Source organism: Neomonachus schauinslandi, chromosome 8 (genome assembly GCF_002201575.2).
Source record: "Neomonachus schauinslandi chromosome 8, ASM220157v2, whole genome shotgun sequence".
In the NCBI taxonomy this organism is placed as follows: domain Eukaryota; kingdom Metazoa; phylum Chordata; class Mammalia; order Carnivora; family Phocidae; genus Neomonachus; species Neomonachus schauinslandi.
Window position 1 is genome coordinate 39,740,288 of NC_058410.1, and position 26,730 is coordinate 39,767,017.

The 26,730-nt window shown below is 34.2% G+C and overlaps 1 protein-coding gene across 1 annotated transcript in view; it reads left to right on the plus strand.

Annotated features, from left to right (window-relative positions):
* Positions 1-26,730, plus strand: part of TRDN (triadin) — a 394,231-nt gene that overhangs the window by 170,376 nt on the left and 197,125 nt on the right. Inside the window, 2 exon segments of the mRNA XM_044917545.1 lie at positions 6,873-7,043; positions 13,198-13,257. Of these exon segments, the coding sequence (XP_044773480.1) occupies positions 6,873-7,043; positions 13,198-13,257 (231 nt within the window).

Sequence of the window (26,730 nt, forward strand, 5' to 3'; positions counted from 1 at the left end):
TCTTTCTTTCTTTCTTTCTTTCTTTCTTTCTTTCTTTCTTTCTTTCTCTTTCTTTCTTTCTTTTTTCATACCCAGGGTTTGAACTTATAATGCTGAGATCAAGACCTGAACTGAGATTAGTTGGACACTTTACCCAATGAGCCACCCAGGTGCCACCCCCCTTTATTATTTCCATAACTAAATTATTTTTATTGAAAAGATTATATTTTGGGTGTCAGAGAGCTGGATGATTATAAGCATTCAGCATTTCCTTTACATAAAAATTAATTTGGTCTTACATTTAAAATTTAATATTTTAAAGAACAATAAAACTTGGGCGCCTGGGTGGCTCAGTTGGTTAAGCGACTGCCTTCAGCTCAGGTCATGATCCTGGAGTCCCGGGATCGAGTCCCACATCGGGCTCCCTGCTCGGCAGGGAGTCTGCTTCTCCCTCTGACCCTCCTCCCTCTCATGCTCTCTGTCTCTCATTCTCTCTCTCTCTCAAATAAATAAATAAAATCTTTTAAAAAAAAAAGAACAATAAAACTAAATATTTAAAATAATAGAGCCTCTGAACATGTGAGAGGAAGACGAAAGGCTTTTCCACATATGGTGGGAAGAATCTGGAACCCCAAGACCTTTACCACTTGCTGTCATCCCCATAGGTATGTTATATTACATGGCAAAGAGCACTTTGCAAAGTATTTAAGGTTGATCTAAAATACAGAGATTATCCTGGATTATTCAGGTAAACTCAATGTAATCTCATGAATCTTTAAAGCATAGAGATGTGACACAAGAGAAAGAAAGATTTGAAGTGTGAGAAGGATTTGCCCCCCATTGCTGGCTTGAAAATAGAAGGGAGCACGTGGACAGCGTGAAAAGAATTTTGTCAACATGTTGAATAAATTGACTCTTCCCCAGAGCTTCCAGTAAAAAATGCAGCCCTGTTGGCAATTTGATTTTAGCCCTGTGAACCTGTGAACCTTAAGCAGAAAACTTAGTTGAGCCACATTGTGCCAAGACTTTTGAACTTTGGAAACCGGGAGATATTAAATGGATATTGTGTTAAGCAACTAAGTTTGTAGTAATTTGCTACTGTAGAGATAGAAAAGTAGCACAACATAGTTGGTTTACAGCTTTTGACCAGTAGTACACTCTGAGTTAATTTTAGAAGATTCAAATTCAGGATTTATTTTTTTCAAGAAGAAAGGATAATGCATATATCTTGATTGATATTTTAAGCCATTGAAGACCAAAAGTATCTTAATAATATACCCCCCAAAAAAACAATTAGAATATCAATGTAATGTTATGTATTTTGGAGGATTACATAAATACTGAATTATAAATTTCTTATTCTAAATTTATTTACCAATTGTTTGATGTTAAAAAAATATGGATTCTGATAGTTCAATCTTATCTCCTAAATTTAAATTTCCTCTTCCTATTTTAAAATATAGGTTTTATGTGACCAGTACATTTTAGAAATCTCAATTGAGTGTTTTCAAGGGACTAACTCAAATAAACATTGGAATCTACTTTCAAAATTCAGTGTGTTTACCTACACAATGCAAAATAATTAAATATTTGAGGCAGATATATTTTTACCAAATTTTTTTTCATGAGCTAACCAAATATCATTTTATTAAGATAGATGGATTATAAACTAAGACTTTGTTTCCTGGAAGGTAGCATGAATTTAGTCTTAAGATGAAATTTATAATTAAATATATATTATTATATTCTATTTGGTTCTCTTCTTTTTGACAGATTTGAAAGAAAATAAATTCATATATATATATATATGAAATCTTACAGCTGGTAGGGATGTTAGAGATCATCTCACCTAATTGCCTAACTAAACAGATGAAGAAACTGACCTTCAGGGAGAAAAAACAATTTTCCCAGATTGTATAACTAGTATGTAATTAAACTAAGACAAAACCCCAAGTGAACTGAGTAGAAGTCTAGTATTCTTTCCAAAGATAAATAAAGGTCTTCAAGCATCAATTATTTCTTCAAAAAATATCTATTTAATACTGTACTAGTTATTTATTGCTGTGAAAAAATTACCACAATTTAGAAACTTAAGTCAACACACATTTATTATGTCAGCTTTTGTGGGTCAAAAATCTGGGCATGGCTTAGCTCGGTCCTCAGCTTCATGATGTCTCACAAGACTGTAATCAATGTATTAGACAAAGCTACAGTCCCATCTGAAGGATCAACTGGGGAAGGATAATTTCCAAGTTCATTTACATGATTGTTGGCAAGATTCAGTTCTTCAAAACCTGTTGAATCAGGGCCTCAATGCTTTCTGACTGTTGGCTGGAAGCCATTCTCAGTTCCTTGCCACATGAGTCTCACTAATATATAGCTGGCTTCATCAAACTTAACAAGAGAGAGAATCATCTAGTAAAACAGAGATAATCTGATGTAGACTAATCATGGAAGTCACATATTATTGGTTAGCAGCAAATGCATTGGCCAGCCCATATTCAAGGGGAGAAGATGACATAAGCATATGAATACCAGAAAGTGGAGGTCACGGGCGGGCCATCTTGAGTCAGCCTGGCCTGCCACAAATCACAAATATTTTATTTACATACTTATATTCTTATGGGGGAGATACGTGTAGGCAACCTATATATGTATACATTGCATGTGTATATACACACACACAAATATGTTTCCTTTTTATTTTATGTATGTATATATACATTATGTTAGGAATATAGGAAATACATAGGAAATTATCATTGCATAATGGGTAATTTGGGGGAAAACAGAGTAAGATTGAAAAGGTATTCATTATAGTATATGACAATTAAGTTAGAAACAAAGATAACTTACTGTATTTGAGAGGTATGACCAGAGTTAAAGTAAAATCTCCCTCTGAAGACTTTGATTGCCAGAGGCACTCCGATGGAACACAGCACATTTTATAATCTGTTTCAAGCACAGCCTGTCCAAGAGCAGCAACTCTCTGTTCCTCCCTGGTACACGTGTAGGACCTCATATTCATTGTGAAAACTAGCCTATTCCTATAGTTCTTTAAAAATAACAAAGACAGGGAAGAAGTAGAAGAAGAGATGATGGCAAGAGAAGTAAGTGGGGTAAGCCAAGTCCAGGCCAGCCTGTTGAACTAGCTGGAAAATGATGATCTTCAGATATGTGTGTATTTGATGAAGTAGGGGCGGTTACTACTCATCGATCACTTTCAGAAGACTTTCTATTGTTCTCACTGGTTTGTGTATATGTATATCTCCCTCCATATGTCTTAAAATACATTTTTGAAATCATCCTCAGAGATTAATATGAATAATATTATGCAATTTAGTGTAATGGGGAAATGGGTTAGTCATTTTGGTTCTACTGCTTCTACTTCTGCCTTATTAGTTGCACTATGTTTGGCAAATGGCTTTTCATTCCTAGATTTCTCATCTGTAAAATGAGTATAATATAGTAATTCCTGCTATCCATCAAACTCTAAGTTCTAGGAAAACTCCAAAGAACTCTAGGAATTCAGGATATGAGGATTTAATATTAGAAATTCCAATGTACTTCTTTTGCAGTGTACAAATTATTTGTTCACATTATTTTACTTATCCTCTCAGCTTCCTTAAAGGAAAAAATAGCTACAGTGGTAATTTTTTTTAATGAGGGAAACTGAGGAACTGAGAAATGAAGCAGTTGGGAGTTCTTTAATGAATGAGTTGAAATCTGTTATATCTTAACTCCAAAAAGAACAGTATGTTAATATGTTTATTGGATAATGTGATTTCCCTACTTTGGCAATCGACATTTTGATTCTAGTACAGTCACTAATGGGTAAGGCTAATTTCCAAGTGAATTAAATACACTGATGTCTTTCTTTTGATTAGACCATTTTATTTTTTATTTGACAAAAATCATAAATTAAATATCCTCCTAAATAGAACTGGGTGATTGGAATATAGCGTGACAACACTTTTTGCTTTATCATTCCTTAGTGAGCTCCTCAATCCAAATGTCAGTCAAATTCTTAAAAAAAAAAAAAAGAAGAAGAAGAAACAACCGCAGGAAAAGTATTTTGGCATAAAATTTAAGAACACCTGCCCAGTTTGATAAAAATGAAGAGCAGTTGAATGTTGCTTTAGTTTCATGGTATTTGCCCCATTATATCCACATCATTGTTGAGTTCTTACCCATTTTAATGTGGGGTAAACTTACTTGTTTCAAATATGAAGCTCACTGACAAATGTCTAAAATAGGTAAGGAAAATTTTGTTATTTTTATACTTAAAACCATTGATAAAAATGAGTTTGTTTTAGATGTGGTCTTGAAGAAAGTTATCTTTGCTCATTTACAAATTATCATGGCATTAAAGGCAGATCTCAATTTCATATATTTTAATTCCATGGTGTGAAGTTAAGGTTAAATCAAGTGCTACCTACAAGTGGGTAGGTGTCATTTAATGTAACAAAAATTACAGTTTCACACACAAAAAAGTATAAGCAAAAAAACATTTGGCAAATTTTTCAAGTTTTGTCAAGTTCATTTTAAACACATATTTACATATGCAATCTGTTTATTGCTATATGTGTACTATCTGTACAGTGAAACATGTACTGTTCTCTCTTCTTGATCAAGAGTGCTAATCCAGTAAACACATATTTTGTGTTTTCCCTGAAAAAAATCACTGTGCTAGACATGATGGTGCTACAAAAATGAATAATATAGTTCCTATCCTCAAGTTGCTCTGTCTGGTAGGGAAGAGCGATGGTGAACAATCATTTGTAATACAAGATATATAACAGGGAAAAGCAGATGTGCTTTAATAAAAGTTGAGGCAAACTGAAGCTCAGGTGAAGGAAAGATTAATTCCAATGGCCGTGCACTTTGTTGCATATGCACTGAGCGCAAAGAAATTTACATATGCAGAAAACAGAGAAAACATAAAGAATGCAGCCTGGCAATGTTTGACATGTAGAAAATGCATGAGACATTCAAGAAAAAGAAAGTAGTCTAGGGGAGGAAGAAGCTTTTGGAAAGGTGCTGTGAGAGGAGAGATAGGATGAAACCAGATCTTGCAGGATTTTAAATGCCATCCTAACCTTTTTTATCCTGCTAATCTTCAGAGCTCCAGCAACTCGCTCTGAGCCCACGCCATGCTAAGCTCTCTGGGAGAGTTCATTAGGTGAACATAGATGAATTGTGTGAGTCTGAGGTGTTGCTGGCATCTCAGGGGAACTTCCTCTGTAGCCAGAAACTAATAAATATTTGGTGTGCGGTTCTGGAATTATGTTGATTTAAAGTCATTTGCAGAGAGCTGATGGTTTCAGCCACAGAAATCTATGAATCTGCTGTAGGAAAGAGCAGTAGCCAGCAAAGGAGATTTAAAAATGGTTTAAAGGAAGTAGAAGAAAATCCCCAATTGAATATAGTTACAAAAGCTACAGAGACATTGGGGATTTGTGGAGCAATTGGGTGATTTTTGTGTTAAGAGTTTTATGTCTGAGCAATTTTGGAAAACAGTGCATAGAATAATCTCCCTCTTTGAAGATTCTTAATAGACTTTAGCTTTGAGAAATTTCACAGTGAAAAAAACTGATTTAACTTAGTTTCCAAATTTCTTTGATCATAGGAATATCCCCATACTTTTAACATAGTAGCATCATCTTCCTGCAAAGTTTCTGAGAAACAGTGCTTTGGGAAGTTTGGTCCATTCAATTAAATGCAGTACCACAGATGAGTTTGGTTTTGTAAGGATCAGGCATTATCACTTTCATTCTTCTCTTCATGGGACTCACAATGTTATCTTGCATTAGTCTCAAATTATTGCTTAGTGTACTAAAGTAAAAAACTTGATTATAATATTTTCATAAAATTTTTCAACAAGAGTGACAATAAAGCCTATCCGTTACATTGACAAATGACATGAGAGAGTCACATTGCAGTAGACTTACTGTGGTGTCTAGTGATTATGTGTGGTCCCATAGAATAAATCATGTCCAGCGTGTAGCACCTATATAAACAATTTCCCACAAATGTGTGCTGTATTATTATTGCTTTTTGTAAAATAATTGAAATTTTCACAAGTTGATTAGTTCACATTTCTAGTTCCTTCCACCCAAATGCATAGAATATCAAATTAAGAATGTGTGTGTATAGAATGTGTATGCATATATGTTATAATTAACATATATTTTCTAATTTAAAGCCCTTTCTGTTCACTAGGATATATGTAAGTGTTTTAAAAGTGATTAGAACTATTATTTCTGACTTAAGATAAGCAGGAGCTAATATCTCATTTTCTGCTCTCTTTCCATCTCCTTTAAAGTCAAGTCATTAGAGCCTGAGTGTTTCTGAGGTATCCTTTAGCGGATTTTATTGTTTCATTTCTCTTAGTCACTACCAGTGCAAGTAATCTCACCTTTATACCCCCAAGAGTTATTTTTTAAAAATACTATGTTTAGTTTCTTGAATGACTTTGCAGATATTTCTGTTGTGGAACAAAATGATTATATCCTTTTAAAAAGGCTCTTTGGTATATGGGCATTGCCTTTCACTGAACATGCCTGTATATACATCCCTTGTGTATTTCAAATGGCTCCTTGTTGATATGCTAATCTGGTAGCTACCCAAAAGGTAATGTTTTCATGTACAAATTAAGAAAGTGTCCAACTTGCTAGTGAGCTACCTTTTTTTAAGTACTCTAGCATGTCACTTCATAGACAATATAAAAATCAGATAATAATAGTCACAAGTATGTATATCAGGGGCGCTATTTTTTCCATTGTTTTTCTTTTCTCTTTCTTTTTTAACTTCTTCTTAGCAACCAATGAAAGATGAAAAGCTGTATTGCTAAATAAACAAAAATAATCCAACTTGTCTTTAACTCTGTATAGAAGAGAGGAAAGCCAAGGCGGAAGAGAAGATTAAAAAGGAAGTGAAAGGTGGGAAACAAGAGAAAGTGAAGCCAACAGCTGCAAAAGTCAAAGAAGTACAGAAAACACCACCTAAGCCCAAAGAGAAGGAGGGGAAAGAGACTGCGGCTGTGTCCAAGCATGAACAGAAAGGTAAACATTCAGAGGAGGTGGCCAGAGGTTCTAAGAGAACACTGGGCAAGAAGCAGATACAGTGAAATTAAAAACTCAAAAAGACCGAGATCAGACTTCCAATGGGAGAAAAAGACTTGTATAAGTAAAGATATCTGAAAGGAAATGCAGTAAGTGGGAATTAAAATTCATTTATGGAAAGATTAAAATGTATTCACATGTCTAAAGATGCATTTTGAAATATTTTTAAAAGAGGATTTGAGTTAGTTATCTGAAGTTACCTGAAGGTTGAAGATGAATGTTAAATTCTTGAGACACGGGATTTCTATTAAGAGATAGAAAAGCAATTTTATGTTTCCTACTCTTTGGAGAACAGCAGTCCAGGGAAAATGACAACAATTTTCAAGGAGTTTTTTAAGGGGTATATGTTCAAATCATATAGAGTAAGTATCATTAAAAACTATCCATACATTCCTATTGTCTCTGCAAGAGCCCATAGCTTAGAATATACATTGGATTATTAAATTTGGTTAATTTAATGGGCGGGAAGTTATAGGAAAAAGAACCCTCAAGTTTCTTTGCTAGCTTCCACTGACTGAGTTGATGACTTTAGGAATCTCCGTATCTGACCCTGTGCAGCAATTCAGTAAGAGTGATGTCAAACTTACATCCCTACTTCACAGAAATAGAGCATTTAAATGGAGGTGGAATATAAACCTGAAATTCTTTATGGAAAGGTGCTATGGAAACATAAAAGGATGGAGTTTTCAGAAGGCAGCCAAGGGCTTGTCCCACATCTCTGCCCCTTTTGGAGTCTGTTCTTCCTAAAGCCCATTCCCTGCACTATGCTGTTGCACAGTCCTAAGGCTTCCCGTACAGAATATGGGATCTACTCCGGAGGGACGATTCCTACAAATGCTTCTTAGGGGTGTTGCAAAATAAAACTTTCCTTTACTGTGGTAGTTTTGAACAGTTATATTTGAGGACTAAAATTAAGGAACGGTTTCTATGGGACTTTCATTAAAAATTTTGAGAACTTTATTACTGAGTAAGCTATTTGGGCAGTGAAAATAGTTTTCACCATTATAAGACACAAGATATGAAATTTGCAATCCACACTTTTTTTCTTTTAGATTCCACCTAGAAGTGAGATCATGTAGTGTTTGCCTTCGCAATCCTCTCTTGTATTTTGTCTTTGAATCACTTTTTCCTTTGAATTCACAAGTAATATTTATAAATTTTGATTTATTTGACAAGAGATATATATTTTTTGAAAATATATTTTAAAAAGGAAAGGAAAGAAGAAAGAAAAAAACTTCTGTCTCTCTCTCTTTTCTTGTGACCCACAGAATTTTGAAATAAATGAAAATCACCTAAATTTAAAATTCTGTGGATCACTGACAAAAAAGAGTGGGATTAAAACTTTGGAGCCCTAAAACCTTTCTTCAATTTTAAAAATGATTATATTGCCTTGAAAAAATTAAAAATATTGGCTATTACCTCTCTTAAAACTATATGTTATTTCTGAAATATTTTGTGTAGAAAAAACTATAGTAAGTAAAGAGAAAATATTTTGAATGGACTATTTTACTGTGATAGAAAACAGGAAAATTAATCTTCTGACTTACTGATATATCTATTTAAAATGATTATCAAGGTGTTAAAATACTTTGCATTTTAGATTGCTCTTTAAAGGTGAAAATAATCACATGAAAGCAGCTGAAACGTACCAATATATTTTTATTTTTTGTCCATAAATAAAGTATATAAAAATTCATGCCACTTACATATGGGGGTATCAAAATATTTATCTAGCAACTAGGAACATGAATAAACTTTTTGATGCCCATTTTTAGTATCTTGGGTTTTTTTTTGTGGGGGGGGGCACATTTCATTGACATAGACACATCCCTGGAACATTTTAAAATAATATTTATTTTCTAGGTCACATATATTGTATTTCATTCATATCAGTAATCAGAATTATTAAAGATAGCATTCTATTACCATTTTCATTTTCAATCTACAGTTTTCATTTCCATATAAAGAGCTATTTATCTGTTAAAAGGACATTCAAATATCATTTAAAGTTAGAAACAAAAGCACAAATGTGATTTTATCTGCTAAGTAAATGCATTTGCTAAAGTAAGTCTCCATATTAAGACAGCTACCTTCAATTCAATAACTGTATCATTAGGTAAATAATCAAAACTTTACTTCTAATTCCTGGTCAGACACATAAGTAGCTTATTTTTTTTAATTAAGCAAAGATTCAAGAACATTTATTTATACAAAAATGAAATCACATTATGGTTTCCACTAAACATGATAAACAAAGATGTAGTGTTTTTTAAATAATCTATTTGTGAAGTGGCTCTGATTTTGAGACCTGTATTGATGATTTACTAAAATAGTTGCATAAGTTCTCCTTTGAGCAAGGGATTATTTATTTGCTTAGCTTAAGTTAGTCCTAATGAATTTGAGTCCTTTTCAAATAGATTTCTAAATAGTTCTTTGTAGATAACTAAGGCCTACAGGTCTTTCACTGGAAACAGATTTTTACATGGAGCACATACACTTATTGGCAATTTTTAAATTATATAGTATACATGAAAAGATATTCACATGTAATTACTCTTAATATTATATATTTATAAACAATCTATTTCCACCATAAGCACTGGGAATCAGATGCATAGGTATGCACATGCCTACCATAAACTTATATACACACTTATATACCACATAATCTAGCTTTTATGGACTAATCAATCTATTTAAAGTAGGGTAAGAAAGGTTGGCATGACCAGGCATTGCTCTCTGATTTTCTGTGGTCTGTGGCAAATCTATGGGGAAGGGAAAGAAAACCAAACCTCACTGCTATGCTCATTCTTTCTTTTCTTCTCCCTCCACTGCCTCCTCCTCTGCCTCTTTTTCCTTTTCCTCTTCTTTCACCTCTTCCTATTCTTCCTTCTCCTCCTCTTCCGTCTTCATCTTCTTCTTTTCAACAACTATCTCAAAATTTTGGCAGGCAGAGAGAGTATAGCTAATATGAATTTACCGTAGTGCAGCAGACCACACATGCCCCATGCTCATCATTCTGTTGACATTCTGCACCCAGAATGCATTTTCTCTCAGCTGCCACTCCACAGGGGACATGGACAAGGCAGCAGCTGAATGGCATCCATCACTGCTCCTTGAAGAGGAGAGAAATGGTCAGCATGTGTTATTCATAGAAGATGTTCATTTGGGGAAAAAAAAATTAAGAAGTGGTGACCAAATATGAAATTATATGAATGATTATCACAAAACTATGAAAGTTAGCATAATAGAACAGTTCATATTTTCTTTAGGAAAATTTTCCTAGTTTAATGTTTGAGTTGCATTTAAAGAAGCATTTCTATGAAATGAATCTTCCAAATCAGGAAGGCTTGGTTTTGCTTTATCCTTAGACAGGTGAAGCAGACACACTGGGCGTTGCCCAACATATACTTGCCTAGAATTCTTGCACATTGTTAAGGTCAACACTCAGGACAGATGGAAATGGGCATCCTAATTTAAAATACTTGAAAATTCTTAATTTAAAATATTGTAAAAATACTCTCATTTTCCTATTGGTGCCATTAGAATGCAACATCGTAACATCACTCAAATAAAACAGAAACATCCTAAGAATTGTAACTCAAATAATTTTCTAGGTTAAAAAACTAAACATTTTTTGAATTAATCAAGGATTTTCTTTCTTAAATTGAAGGCACATAGGATTACTGGTGCATTAATTAAATGAATAACTTGTGGAGCCAGAAAATATTGGTATAATAAATGCATTTTACCTTGGTCATAATCTAACATAGAGGCTAAAGAGTTTCATTACACTGTCAGCAGTTGGTTAAAGAAAAAACTCCGAAGCAAGAAGATTTTAGTTAATTCAATATACTATTCCACATGTTATGTGCATAAATATGCCATCACAGTTTGGGGCAGAGAGCATTATTTCATTCTGGGGGATTGCCCAAACCCTTCAAATCCCAAGTAGTCCCTGCATACTCAACTTCTCACGCACACATACTCTCTGTTGCTGTTGCTGAAGGCTATAGTGTCACTAAGAATCATGGTGAAGGAAACAAACAACTGAGGGATTTTAGATCAATGATTCTGGAAGATAGTCTAATTAGACCTTCTGAAGAGTTTGTTAAAAACGCATATTCTAGGATTTAGACCCATGGAATTATAACACATTCCCCATCTTTTTGATATTTAAATTGCCCTTTGAAACTACTTCTGAATTGTAGGAAGGACAAATCTAAAGAGAATATAGTCACTTAAGGTACTGAAACAAAGGGGAAAGCTTAAAAATTTCGGGAAGTCTTCCCTTGCTCAACCTCAAATTTGCCATGTAAGGGAAATATACTTTTTCATTTTGCTGCATCTTTGATCCAAATCTCCTAGTATAGAATTTTGCTCAGGAAAACAGTTAGGTCCAGAAAAGAGAAAATGCTCTTTATGTTCATCTTAATTCTCTCCTGTGCCATAGGGTTCTTGTGTCCTGGTTTTAGAAACCCTGGCTGTTACCTAGTATATCCAGGAACAAATAGATTCCTGGACTTGAACTGAGGACTAGCCTCCCTCCAACTTCCCACTTCACCTGTGGGAAAATGTGCTGTAATTCAAGAACCAACACACATGCAAATTCTTGAAACTTCATAAGTTTTGGCTTACTCATATTTTGGTACTAATGAAAAGGATTATATTTTAACATTTACTGCAATAACTACATTTATTTTTTCAGAGACCTGGCAGAGTTTCATAATAAAATGGATTACTTTAAAAATACTGTTAATACTTTAAAAAGAGGGCGCCTGGGTGGCTCAGTTGGTTAAGCGACTGCCTTCGGCTCAGGTCATGATCCTGGAGTCCCGGGATCGAGTCCCGCATCGGGCTCCCTGCTCGGCAGGGAGTCTGCTTCTCCCTCTGACCCTCCTCCCTCTCATGCTCTCTGTCTCTCATTCTCTCTCTCTCAAATAAATAAATAAAATCTTAAAAAAAATACTTTAAAAAGAATAAGGTTTACAAAAATCATTGTATGTGTGTTTATTATATAGTAACAAGTTTTATTATTTCATATGTTTGATAGACATAATTTCAAGCACTTAAGGGTGTGTCATGTTGTGAAAATTGAATAAACTCTTGGTCCTAAAGCTGCCTTTGGATTTGTTAGATTAATAAAATGCCTATTTAGAAACATTAAAATGTAAATCATCTTGAACAAGATTAATTTCATAATATGCAAGCTTTAAAACTTATGGAATAATTCACCAACTGAAATTTGGGTTGGAATGACCTCAGCAGAATCTAAAGTTATGTGAGAATTTAAAGTTCACTGCGATGTCTTTAACTTAGAGGAGAAAGGGAAAAAAAAAAAAAGAACTCTGAAATAATTTGACCAAGCTTGCCCAAAATGTTCAAATCCTTTGTTTTTTTTTTTTTTAACTTTTTCCATAGACCATAGACTAGTCAAGATCATAAGATATCTTCAATGAAGAGTACTCAGTTAATTAGCTTAACAATGATATCATGTGATGCTGAAAGTCTGCACATACTCTTCTAATTGAGCACCATTTCCATGCAGAATCCCTAACACATTGCAAAGGAGTTAGCCTTCCTGCTTGCCTTTTCAAGAAAACGTCCTCAGCTCCATTTAGACAATTAGCAGAAGGGCTCAGAATGAATAACTGGTAAAATATTCCAAGTTGGAAATAATTTCCTGTTGTAAAACTTCTGTTTCATTATTGGAAGTGTATATATGAACAATGAGAAAAATTGCTTTAATATGATGACTTTTATAATGAATTTGATGAAAAATGTTTTGATTAAGAAAAAACAACTGTATGATATTACCCTGAACTAGTCTGTTTCAGTTTTTTAAGGTTATTCTTTTTGTATGGAACAAATCAAACCTTATATTTTTGAGCATTTTTAAATTACGTTTAAACCTTATATTTATTGTTTTTCTTTCCCTGTGTGTTCATATGAGTGCAAATTATTTCTTCACAGAGAATACTGTAGTAAAATAGAATTGTGCTATTTTGTTTGTTTTGTTAAGCCATTTCTCCTTAGAAAAAAGAAAGGTGTTGATGACATTTTTTCATTGCTCTTTTTCTTTCTACTCTGTCAGATCAGTATGCATTCTGTCGATATATGATTGACATGTTTGTCCATGGGGATTTAAAACCAGGTATTCCAAACAATTTTTGTACTTGTCCGTTTTATTAGTCTTCGTTTCTAAGATTGTTGGCTTTTTTATGTACTAAACTGTATCTTCATTTAAAAAAATTGCATATTGCATGTGTAGATCTAGAATAAAACCAATAAAAAACAGAAGTAATAACTGGCATTAGGGCCTTTAATTTTACTGTCTATTACTGCATGGCCTATTGCAAATGAAGTAGGTTGAAAGCTAAAAAAAAATGCTAATATCTTTATATACAAAAAATGCTAATATCTTTAATAATATCTTGGAGCGAAGAGGTGGATCATCTTCCTTTATTTCTGGTAAACTTATAAGCCCTATAACAATAAAAGTATTCTTTTTTTAAATAGTGAAAAATATTCATATTAAATCCATCACAATTCAAATATTTAATTTGTTTCAAAATTTTTTTTTTTTTTCTCTCACATGAGCCAGGGTTAGCCACTCCAGAGATCTACTATTGATGGAGATAGTCAACCTTGGAGTTAATAGTCAACATAATGGAGAAATATTTTTACTGAAAGCAATTTATCTATCATCTCTCTTTTATTGTTGCCCAGTGTAACAAGGGATTCTTTATTGTTGCCCAGTGTAACAAGGGATTCTTTTATTGTTGCCCAGTGTAACAAGGGATTCTTTACTAATGTCTTAATAATGAATAACTTGATTGCTTGTACAAGGTCTTTTGCAGATTCAAAGACTGATAGTACTTGTTGTTTGGGGAAACAATTCTAAGAAGATGGTATTGTTAAGGAAGGAGCTAATTTACGTTAGAATAATTGAGGCTGATTGTTTAAAGCAAACTATACTTTGGCTTTAAGCTATTTTTATGGAAATCTCTCCAAAATGTATAATTACATTTATGCATCTATTGGCAAATGGGCATATCATATTTAAAACAAGTATATAACAAATCTAGGTCCTAGAAAATTTGAAGATCATGAGAATTTTGGCTCTCTGGAAAATTTAGTTAATTCTAGTAACTTATTCAATTTCCACCCTTCCTCCTCTTCTTCATTTTCTTAATCTTTTTACTCTTCTTTTTTTACTTTCTTACTGAGTTAGAAACTGAAATGAGAGGGAAAACCCTGAAAAACATGGTGACTCACTTGGATGATGACTCACTTGGTAAAAATGATTGTTAACGTATGTGTATAGTATCATAGTAAAATTAGATGGAAACATTCAGGAAAGTAGTTTAGTATGGTGAAAGGAGAGGGCTTTAGATGTACATCCAGATATAATCCTTGACCCCAACCTTTTCTAGCATTGGCCCTTCAGCAAATCATTGAACTCCACATGATTGTCAGTGTCTTTACATTGAGGTCACAGTAACAACCTTGCAAATTTGTTGACAAAGCATCTAAGTAGATGCGCAAAATAGTATTATAACTTTATTCTTTAAATCATTCAATATAGCACAGCCTGTCTGGGTGAACACCCCACATGAAAGAAACAACATTGATGACTCTCTATATACATCATTAAGTCAATTTTAGGTAACAGATTTGCTGACCAATTTAACTGTGATGGTTTAAGAAAGTTATATTCTACACATATTTTGCTTTGAAGAGATTAATTGTTTACTTATATGCAATATGAATCTATATTCTAATGAGCATGAGCTTTTAAATTCCCTTGTTTGAGGAAAATTATGTGCTCTTTGTGCCCCCCCAAATTATTCATACAGCTACTAATTGATCATAAAATACAAGTTCTAAGAAACTCACAGGACAGAGAGAACCATACATTGTCAAAGTCAGTGAGGGATGCTAAGAGTTTAATAGTCACAAAGCTAATCATTTCTTTCCAAAAATTCAACAACAGATCAAGATCAGAAGGAACAGTGAGACCATCTCTGCACAAGTTAAGGATAATTCTGCTATTAACCATACAGGGAGAGCTCTTCTAAAGTCCTATGTGAACATTTTCTAAGTAGCCATGAGTTCAGTCCTGTAGCATTATCCAATATTCTAACTCCTGGAAATCATTCCCAAGTGCTATAGGATTAGATTTCTTAATATCATTTATTACCTTTCTAATTGCCTTCCTAATTTATTTCATCTACCTATAATCATGATTTTGCAGGCTATTGCTATAATGTCTAAGAAATTAAAGAATATGTAATCAGTATTTCTGGAGAAATACTGTATTTCAGCATTTCAGGGGGTGGGAGGAAGAAGCTGGAGAAGGGAAACCTGTATGGTAAGCCTATTGTTTCATGTAACAAATTCTATGAAACTTCATAGGTGTACAAGAAAGAATATTTATATTACCTTTCTTGGTGAGACAATACATAAGATGGAGTAACAAAGCACTAAATATGGTCTGTGTTTTGAAAAATAAGGACTGAGAAACAAGACTTATCTGGGCATATTAATTTAGAGAAAATGCAAGTGATAAGACTTTAACTCTGACTGACAATTAGAGGATAAAACAATTCCTGCCAAGTTTATTGCTCTGCATGTATCCAGTATTTATAAAACATTTGTGCTTCCATCTGTTTCTGTTTGGGATTAGTAGAACACCTGTTATTGTTTAGCTAAAGTTCATTATTAATTATTGGTAATGAATTTTGTAAACTATAATTTGATTTTTCCCTTTGGGGTAAAGTACTTCCCTTATATAATGTTGCTACACCCTCAAAAGTAGCCCAAATCACAGTTCAGATTTGGAAAACCTTATTAATGAAATGTATTGACACCATGACCTAAGTCCCAAGTTTTGCTTTTTTATCCCATTAAATAAAATACTTCTAACAAAGATAGTCTTAACATTTTTTTTTTTAGCTAAGATATACCTAAAAATGAACTGAATTGCTCTTTTTGAAACTCTTTAGTGAATATGCACTATCTTATGGTCAGTAACACTCCCCACCTCCATTACAGGGACCATCTTAATAAGCCAGCATAAAGTATAAGGATCATATCATTTTGTTGTATCTAATTAAAATGTTCCTGTACTGACTCACTCTACATTAAGTTGAAAAATTAAGAGAATTCTATTTAAACCTAGTAAATGAGTATGTGTTACTAAGGCTGGCCCTGTGGGCAATTGGAGTAGATGTATACATACAATGTATAATTTTAGGGGTATTATGGATACTAAAGTGTCCCCTTCTCTAGAAATACTGTCTCTGCTGCTCTTAAATGATCTAACAACCCTGCCGTTAGATCTCTTGATTGTGTACATCGTCAATGTTATAGAACATGTTTTGAATAGTCCCTAACCTGTCTTAGGGAAGAGAGGAGGAGGGAAGGAGAGAAAGAGAGCAGATGGATCCTGTTCTAAGGTGGCTGTCCTGAAGCTGATGATGCACACCTTTTAGGGTTAAAGTAGTCTGGTTGTCATTTTCTTATGAGGGAATTATGAAAACTGGCCAATGCAGACATTAGTAGCTACATAGAGACTCAAATTTAGGGTGTTTCATATATTTTTTTTGGTTTTGCTTTTAGAAATTGATAGTACTGATGGTGAAGATAAATGACTTTAGATTATTTATCTTTATCAACCTTCCAGTAACTCCAATTTCCTTTTCAATACTTTGCTGCTAAGCACATTTTTCTTAAGTGATAGCCATACCCAACATTTCATTCATTTATGTAGACTCTAAAATAACCATCATGATCTTGTTAGGCATTTTCACATTTCCTCTTCATCAAGTTCCCCCGGGCCAAATGGACTGCATGTATTGCTGGGCGAAGTCAACTGAGTTAAGCAAGAGGTAAATTTCAATAAGGAAAAAAATCACATGGCTCACAGATGTATTTATATTTACCACAGATAAGGGAATCAGTCCTTCCAGTACAGGAACCAGGCCTCGTATGCATTTGCTTAGTCATTTTAACACTTTCTTCACCTTTTCATCTCTGTATGAAAAAAAAAATCATAAGCATAAAGCCATTATGATTAAAGTTCAATACAAGTTAAAGTTTATCCCTTAGAAGTTACCCCAACCATTGAAATTCCGGCTGCTGTCTGACTTTTGCTTGAGCCAAGAATTTACGTCAAGGTGATTTATTCCACTTTCTGTGTCATTTACTGTCTTAAAATTGAAGGTATTCACCTACCCAAATCTTCTCTGACTATAATAAAGTATTCTTTGGCAGCCTGTATTCCAATTCTGTGGGTTTTAAGTCCACAGCCAGAAAGAGCCTCAAGGAGTAAGTTAGCTCTCATTTTATTAAGAGCCTTTTCTTGAACTTCAGTTGTGCCTAACTGCATTTTTGGTTTGATCCTGCTGAGAAGAGGTCAAATGTAATTGCATTATAGTCACTGTTATTTAATGGTTTAATCTAATGTGCTTCAGAGCTCAGTTGGCTATAATGGAAAAAACTAGGTAAGATTCAGCCTTGCTTTACTTTTCTCTAAAAAATACTGTTCCATGAAAACATACTCACTTTAGTTCTGAACGTCTAATTATTTTCACAAAATAAAAGCTTTGGGAGTTTCTATGTTAACTCCGTAAATATTTGTTGAATCCCCTCAGCAAAGATAGTCCAGAAAAGAGATAAGACATGGCATAAATAACTTTGTAACCAAGGATAAGTTGATAATGATGCAACAGAGGCTTAGAAAATGTACATGCTAATCTCAATATACTAGGAACAATAGTTACCTCCACTTACCACTTGGACCTCTTAATGTTTTTTAATATTTTAAATCATTTAAAAAAGGGTTTATGGAAGTAAGAATAAAGGGAGAGTGAAAATTGTGATAAGAACTTAAACATAGCAAAGCTAAAAGTTTATTTCATCAGTTTTCTGATTTTGAAGGTGTATATACTCCAAATTGGAAACATCTTCAGAAAGGAACTAACTACCCATCAATTACCATGTATAAACCTGCAATATATGCATCTAATAGATACTAATTCCAGATTTCAAGCACATCTTTCATAGGTTCTAGCATAATATTACTTTTGGTTCTTTTAGAATTTGCATCATCAAAACACAGCAGGCGAGTTTTTGAGATCTTCGAGGCTCATAATTTCATCGAAAAAATAATATTTCCATCCCATAGCTGTGAGACACTTTTTAGGTTAATAAACATTATTTATTATTTAGAATGATAAATCCAATGATTTTTTATGTATACATTATTGATTTCATTCTGATACCTGCCTATACCTTTCTTTAGCATTTGTCCACTTAAAAACCACAAATTTTGGCACATAGATTTTTATAAAAGATGAAAAGGTACTATAACATACCCTTCTAACAAAATGAGATAGGCTAGTTTCTTGCTACAAAATATTGCATGATAAAGTCCTTCTGGTTGAAGGACTAGCTGGATGAGAATATTTCCTTTTTGTCCTTTGAAATGAGTTTTTCAGTCATTGATTCTTGAGAAAATTCATTGTTACTTGAATATTCACAGTCTGAGATTTCATTTGAATGATCAATTTCAATTTCACCTTAATCATTAAAGTTTAGCATACTGTTATCTCTCTTTTTTCATTTGTCTTCTGATTCATCTAATAACTGAAATATCTTCCTCTGTCAGTTTTCTTCTCTCTGCAGTTATAGATGAAAAATAGAACTTCTAAATTCTAAACTGTGTTCGGTGAAACTAAAAGTAGACCATAAGAATGTTTCTAGACTTCTTTTTTACCTTCTCAAGTGATGATGCACTACTTTAGTCACAACAATAAGAAAATTGAATGATGATGAGCTAATGATGGTTTATTTTGCAATTGCATCATCCTTCTAGGCAACTCTATAATTTTTCTATTCTTTCTTATTATTTTAGTCATTTGTAGCATTGTTGGGAATAATTGATGAGTAATAATGAAATAATTCCTAAGTTGATGAAATAGAAATGTTCAAGATAGGGGGAAAAAAACATTCCATCATATGTCCTGGATTTTTAAACTTGTCCAATGGTGCCACATAATAATTACAAGTTAGAATGAGTTTAAAAAATAATTTTATAATTTTATTTATAAAAATAAATTTTATTTATAATTTTATTCTGTTTAAAAAATAAGTAATTTTTTTTCTCTGTTCCTTGGAAGACCTATAAGAAAAGATAAGACAAGATACATCAGTCTCCACAAGTAGTGACAATTGTTCAAAACCAAACCAAACCAAAACTCAAAAACTATGATTAGCTTCGATAGACCCTGATAGCACACTGAGAATCAATGATGAGAACATAAATGTGAAGGTCACACAAGCCAGGATTTAAATACTTTCCTTGTGTTTAAAAAATTTTTTTGAGTCTGTTTTTTATTAAAATGTATTTCTTAAGGCTTTTAAGATGATGAAATAAGAAAGTATATGCACATGTTTTTGCTTTCTCTTTTACTATGCAAATTTACTGCAAAAAAGATAGTGCTTCTAATGTGAAAAATCAGAGAAGATCTTATGGAAGAAAAAAAGTTGAAATGGGTCTTGAGACATTGGTAGACTCTGTCTATATGAATTTAAGGATAAAGATATAAAGACTGAAGGGATAACACTTCAGGCACAGAATCACACTATCTTGAAATGTTCTTTTGTGACTGACTACCAGCTGTTGAGTATTTATTCTCCGTTAGTTTCTTAAAATAATCTTATTTAATCTTTATAAAACCTTGGGAGGACTATATCATCATACTTGTTTTGCAGAACAGAGAATTGAGGTAGAGAGAATTTAAGGCTTTTGTCCAAGTCAAACACAATCCAGACAGGGGATTCAAACCCAGCCTGGCTAATTCTAAAGCCCAAAGCTCCCTGGTTTTTAGGCATAGATGGGGAACTGCAAGTGGTTCACTTTGGTTGACACTCAGGGAACCTAGAAAGAGAAACAGAATTGTTAACATTTGTGCAAAAAGGTTTGGAGGGAATAGAATTGGAAAGACCAGTTAGAATGTGTGCAAGGAGAAGAAGTGAAGATTGATCTTGGTAGATGTGATTAAGGGAATTAAGATGATTTTAGAGATATCACAGAGGTAGAATCATGGGATTTATTATCACGAATACCAAAGGAGAGGAAAGTAAGATTTTTCAGAGGTTATTGGCCTGAAAAACCAAAACAAACAAGCAAACAAAAAACCCTAAATAGGAAGTAAAGGAAGAAAGTGGGTCAAAATTCACGGGGAGTGGGTGGGGTGGGAAAAGAGATTTGGAACCCATTTTCTAAACTTAAAGCCACAGATAGTATTCAGTTGCAAAAGGGGAATATGTGAAGATTCCCATCCAAACATCATTTGTTAAGCACCTGCTAAATACCAAGGCTCATACCAGGTACTCTCATACACTTATACCAAGGCTCATACCAGGTACTCTCATACACTTTACTCATTAAATTCTCACAGCAACTTCTGAAGTTATCTGCAGTTAGATAACCAAGTGTGCAGTTTCGGGGAGAGGTCAATGGTGGAAATGAGGTTGCTAAAAGAGTGAATGAAGTAAGTCAGTGTACAAATAACTGAATACCTTCTGCATGCTCAGCAGTCCCAGACCAAGCACAGTAGGGGATGTAAGAACACTAAAGGATGATCTCTAACTTCAATGTGGAGTGGATGAGTATTTGAAAGAGAAAAAGGAACTAATAAATGATAGAAAAAGGCTAAAGTTGGGAGTTAGATTGCATAATACCAGCACTAAATGTTACAAGTTTCAGAGAGACATCCGTGATTCCTGATGTCAGAGAAGAAAACAGATATCTAGAACTTGAAAAATGGATAGTATTTGATATGAATGGAAGAGAAAACAAACAGGGATGTGACATGGCAGTGCATGTGAAATTGATGTGTTTGTATAACAATGAGGATATCAGACTGACAAGATAAATGAAGATGAGAAAACATCAGCAAGAAGTGATAAGTTTGTGGTGACATTACAGATGCTCGGTCAATCAGGCAAAGCTGAAACTTGGCGTGGAAGAGAGTCTGAAAAATTTTAAGTAGAACAATGACATGAAACCAGCATTTCAGAGAGTGTGATCAGGCAGCATCTGCTTAAGGGATTGGAAATGGGATAAAGTTTATGAACAATTGCTAAAGCTGATGAACCTAAAACATGGTTTTAAAGGAAGAAAGGATTTAAATTTACTAAGTCATTGTTCCTATAGGTGGTGATGGAAACTGTGTATAAGTAACTTAAGAAATTAATGTTGCAACTCAAAAGGTTATAAACCATTTTGACAAAATTCACACACGTGGTAGAAACTTAAATGAGGTTTAGATATAAATGTGAAGAGTGAAGTATGTGTGACTATTTATTAAAAACACAGTAGCATAAGAAAAGTGCTAGAACTAACCTGTTCATAACCTAGAAAGGAGCAATAATTTTTTTCCTTCTTTGGCTGATTCTTGTTGTTTTGCATTATTTTATTTTGATTCTTCAGAGGTAGCCATCCAGCCATCCAACGCATGGACATTTCAGGCAGTGAAATCAGGTGGCTAGGCACAGAGACTCCAGAGCCAGACTGCATGGCTTCAATTCTAGGCCCTGCCACTTGCTTGAAATATGACTTCGTCAAATTAATCAATCTCTTTAGGCCTTCATTTCCTCCTCTGTCAAATGAGGCTGATAAGATTGTGGCAGAATACATTAGCAGATGGTCAAAGTGCACTTAAGGGTCCATGGCTCTCTGAGTGTCGGCTCTTCGTTAGTCACTGAGCACATATCTATGAGTAGTTACAAGCAGAATTTTGTTAAGGAGAGGAAAACATTTTTTCAGATCCACATCAACACATAACATACAGCACCGATTTTGCCCATTTTAGCCATCTGATGTCTTTTGGCCTTAGTTCTACTATCTACATCATGTAGGCAATAATACATAATTTACAGTGTTATGGTGAGGATCGTATGAAAAATCTTGCATTATATGCATAGAATGAGTTTGATTTAAGTGTATTTTAGATGAGTTCTAGGGACTATGCTAGATTCTACAGCTACAGCGCTGAACAAATATGCATGGTGCTTACTTCTTCTTCAACGTGGGATAATAGACATTACTTTTTAGGGTTAACTTGCAGATTAATTCATGCATTGACACAAACATTGAAAAGACTACCTGACTATGACAAGCATAAGAAGCACTATTTAAGTGTATAGTGGTGGTGGGGGTGGTGCTTGTGTCCAAATACAGCAAAATTGTGATTTTTTACTCACCACTCCTGGTATCTTTCTGATTTAATGATCATATATCATTATCATTCTCTCCTTAGCAAGTCTTTCTTTTCTGCCTTATATATACCTTTAAGAAACGTTTGCTTTTAAATCCCTACTGTCTCATACTTTGCCAGCTCCATGATATGTTTATTGAATTGAATTCATGATGCCTAACATTTATCTCAATGAAAAAAAATTATTGATGATCATCCCAGAGCAGCCCTCTTTATTCATTCCTAGAAATAATCTGTTATTTAAAAAGATGACAGGTTTCTAAGCATTGCAAATAGGCCCCTTGTAAAGATTCTTAAAGGAGTTATTGGTAGTCTCTCTAGAGAGAGAGGCTCAGAATTAACAAAGACTGGTTTGCAGCATGCATCTGTAAACTGTAGGCAGCATAAAGAATTAGAACGAAGTGGTAGAAGAAAAGGGGAGAAATCCTACACTTAATTACAGACGTGCGTAGTTCCTGGACGTGGCATAGCCCCATGAGGGTTGCCTCTGTTTATCTGAAGTCAGTGGAAGCCGTTCAAGATAAATGTATTAGATTTTCATATTTGTCACAATCAATCCACGAAACATTCTCAGAACTATAAATAGCTGGTATGTGCCCAGAAATAGATCCGAGCACTTTTGAGTGGCTGTGATGCCTTTAATGCTGCTGTGCTCTGTCTCAGGCCGCTTCATTGGCATAAAGGGGCTGGAGGCTTTGGGAGAAAGCTAGTAAATAAAAAGATGGCTGTCCTCCTAATACCAAGTTATAGGACTTCACCTCTGTGTCCATTTAAAGAGAAGAAAATGAAGGCCTGTTTCGTTTTTCTCACATTCTCATGTCTCACATTTTTCCTACTCTTTTGAATGCGGGGCTAGATTTTAGAGGAGTATCTTTGCTGTGAGGGAACTTTGATTCAAGTATCATTTTGGTCTAGCCTTGTCACTGTTAATGGCATGGGCTTGGCTGTCAGACAAAAATAAATCCCTCCTCAGGTAACCTACTGAGACTATTCAAAGCATGTTCTAAAATAGTCTGAAAAAGGAACAAATAATACAGAGTCATTTGAATTGCTGCATGAAAAGCAAGGAAAATTAAGGCTTAATCAAAGAATTATCAAACTAATTAGGTGTTATTTATTAATGTGTCATGTCTTGTAATAATCTTATCTGTCAGTTCATAGGCAAGAGTGCAGATTAAAAAAACATTTCAGTAATTATGTGAATATATTCCCCTCCTGCTCTCTAAGGTTCACTTGGGTGGCCCAGTAGACAAAGAATGGAGAATATGTGACTTTCTAACCATTCAAATGAATATGTAGTTCATGTTTTTTAAAGATTTTATTTATTTATTTGACAGAGAGAGAGACAGCGAGAGAGGGAACAAACGTAGGGGGGAGTGGGAGAGGGAGAAGCAGGCTTCCCGCTTGAGTAGGGAGCCTGATGCGGGACTCGATCCCAGGACCCTGGGATCATGACCTGAGCCGAAGGCAGCTGCTTAACCGACTGAGCCACCCAGGCTCCCCAAATATGTAGTTCTTAACACTTTTCTAAAGCCGGCCTTAATTTAAACATGGAAATAATAAGTATGCCCCATACCTATTTTGATATAACTAATTGTGAACTACAAAGTTTGATATAACTGCTTTCAGAGGGACCTAGATGATGAACAAATATTCCTCATCCATAGCTTTTTTTCTGTACCAAGATGTTTGTGCAAGATGAAAACAATGATGAATTTTGCAGTATTCACATTAATGTTACCAATTTCAACATTTTGATGTTCAACAGTTGCTCAGCATTTTCAGATCAGTTCTGTGACAGCCCTTCTAGTCTCTAGTATATTTTACGTTTGGGTTTTCTAAAATAGTCTATGTTAAGACAAAATAGTACTGTTCTTACCACATAGTAGTAATAACTAAACCATATTTGAAAATAATATATTTTGCCTATGTATATACTCATCAATATCCCAGTTGATATGCTCAAAGTCATTCTATTAATCAATCTCTCAATATTTACTACATCCCTGGTTTTAAATAAATAGTTACTAATTCTGTGGTTTTAGTAAATAGTTACTAAATCAATACTAATGGTGGTAACATGAGTCTCAAAGCAGAAGGAGGTAACAATCTAGTCAGATTATTACAAGGAAAGCAAAGAACAGTATAAAGCAGCTAGGGGAGAAAAATGGGAGAAGATACTAATTAAGTACTAAATCATATCTGCAGATTATACTCACTATAAGTGTCTGAAGATGAGAGGGGCACAGAGGTTAGGAGAGGTTTCCTAAAGGTGTAGTCCTGGTATTTGTTCAATGCTTACCTTCAGCCTCATTGTGATTATTATTATTAATTGTTTATAATGAGTTTATTACTTATTTTTATTTAGGTAGTAAAGTTTTTCACTCTAAGAGGGGTAGAATAGTCATATAATTACATGTACTCTTTATTAACAATACCAAGTAAGAAATCAATACAGGGGCGCCTGGGTGGCTCAGTTGGTTAAGCGACTGCCTTCAGCTCAGGTCATGATCCCAGGGTCCTGGGATCGAGTCCCGCGTCGGGCTCCCTGCTCTGCGGGGAGCCTGCTTCTCCCTCTCCCACTCCCCCTGCTTGTGTTCCCTCTCTCGCTGTGTCTCTCTCTGTCAAATAAATAAATAAAATCTTTAAAAAAAAAAAAAAAAAGAAATCAATACAGGATAAAAACTGAACAAAGTAATATCTCATCATATGGATGGCATCTACATCGCTGTGCATTCTTTCAAATTAGACCTCATTATACTTTAGTGTCTATCCTTTGTCATCCAAACTTATTTATATTACATCTCTTAAATCCCCACTACTCTATCTTATTCAATATTTCTGCTTCGTATTTGACATGGAACTTTCCTGAAAGAAAAACTGTCACCTACAAATCACTTTCTATTGTAACCATCTACAGTGTTTAGGTAATGAGTGTGTATTTAGTGGCTAAGACTTGTTTGTAACAATTAGAATCTCTTACAGAAAATGAGAGAAAATAGATATAGAAAAAGGATCAATATTGTCATATTGAAACATCATGTAAAAAACAACCTGATGATTTAATACTCTTTTATAAAACAGTTGCATAAGATATAAATGATATTTCCATTTCCCATTATTCATGATGGGGTTATATTAATGATGATTTTCTCCCAGAAGAATATTATTTTTTTGTATAATTATAAATAGCCTCCTGGCACAGTGGATAAGCAGTGCATATTGTTTTAAATGACAAAATAGTATCAATTATACACAATTTAAAACAGGAAGAGAAGTTGGATGACTTCCAAATGTGTCATTCAAGGGAGAATATATTTGTGAATTTAATTGTGGTGTTAAGCCTATTAAATGGTAATTATTAACATGTTACCATTTATCCTTAATCTATCAAGTGCAAGTGTCGAAATACTTAAGTTTATGTTATATGCCTGTAGTTGAAAAAGTGTGGGGTTTTATCATCTTTTCTAAAGCACCCAGTAGAGAATTCTCTGCTAAAACAAAACGATAAATCCTTTGTCTCCTCCTGAGATAAATTCCAAAACCAGAAGGTCTCTTTTTAATTGGCTCTATGATTTGTCCTCAGGCTTTTCATATCTCTTCGAATTGTTTGTGAACATGGAATATTTGCATGTGTCAGAGACAATTAACAAAAAAAAAAAAAAAGAGAGAAGAAAGAAATTTTCCCACAGGTGGAGACAAAGGATAGGACAGTTGCAACATCCCTTCCCTTTGCCAAGTCCTGTGTGGTGTGGAAATAGCTAAACAGGGTGGTTGAAAAGTGCCAAATTGATTTTATTTTATATGAATGAGATCCCTGTATGAAAGAAAAGCAACACCGTTTTTTTTCAAATGCCATGCAATAGCTTAAAAAAGTATCTCTCTGCTTTGAGGATAAGGAGAAAGGAAAGTCACAAAGAGCCTTGGTTAACATGGCTTAACTAGAGCCAAAGGAAAGCTCAGTCATACACATACTTTCCCGCAGCTACCTACCCTTTAAGGATTTTTGAGAATGATCAGAGATGATGATGATGACAAGGTTGATGAAGACAATGGAAAGATTTACCACTTATCAAATCCTAATGGTATGTCAGGCCAGGGGCTGTGCTAAAGTCTGGACATGGATCATCTCATTGGGTTCTTATCAAAACCTAGGAGCTGGGTTACAATTTTCCTATTTCATAGATTAGGGAATTGAACCAAGAGGAAATTTCAGAATTTGCTTGGATGGCTGGATATTGTGTCCAGCAACAGCGAGAATTATAAATATATTTAAAAACGGGGGGGGGGTCACTGCCTCTTAGGTCTTCTTTTTTTTCTTCACTCTGTTTTCTAAG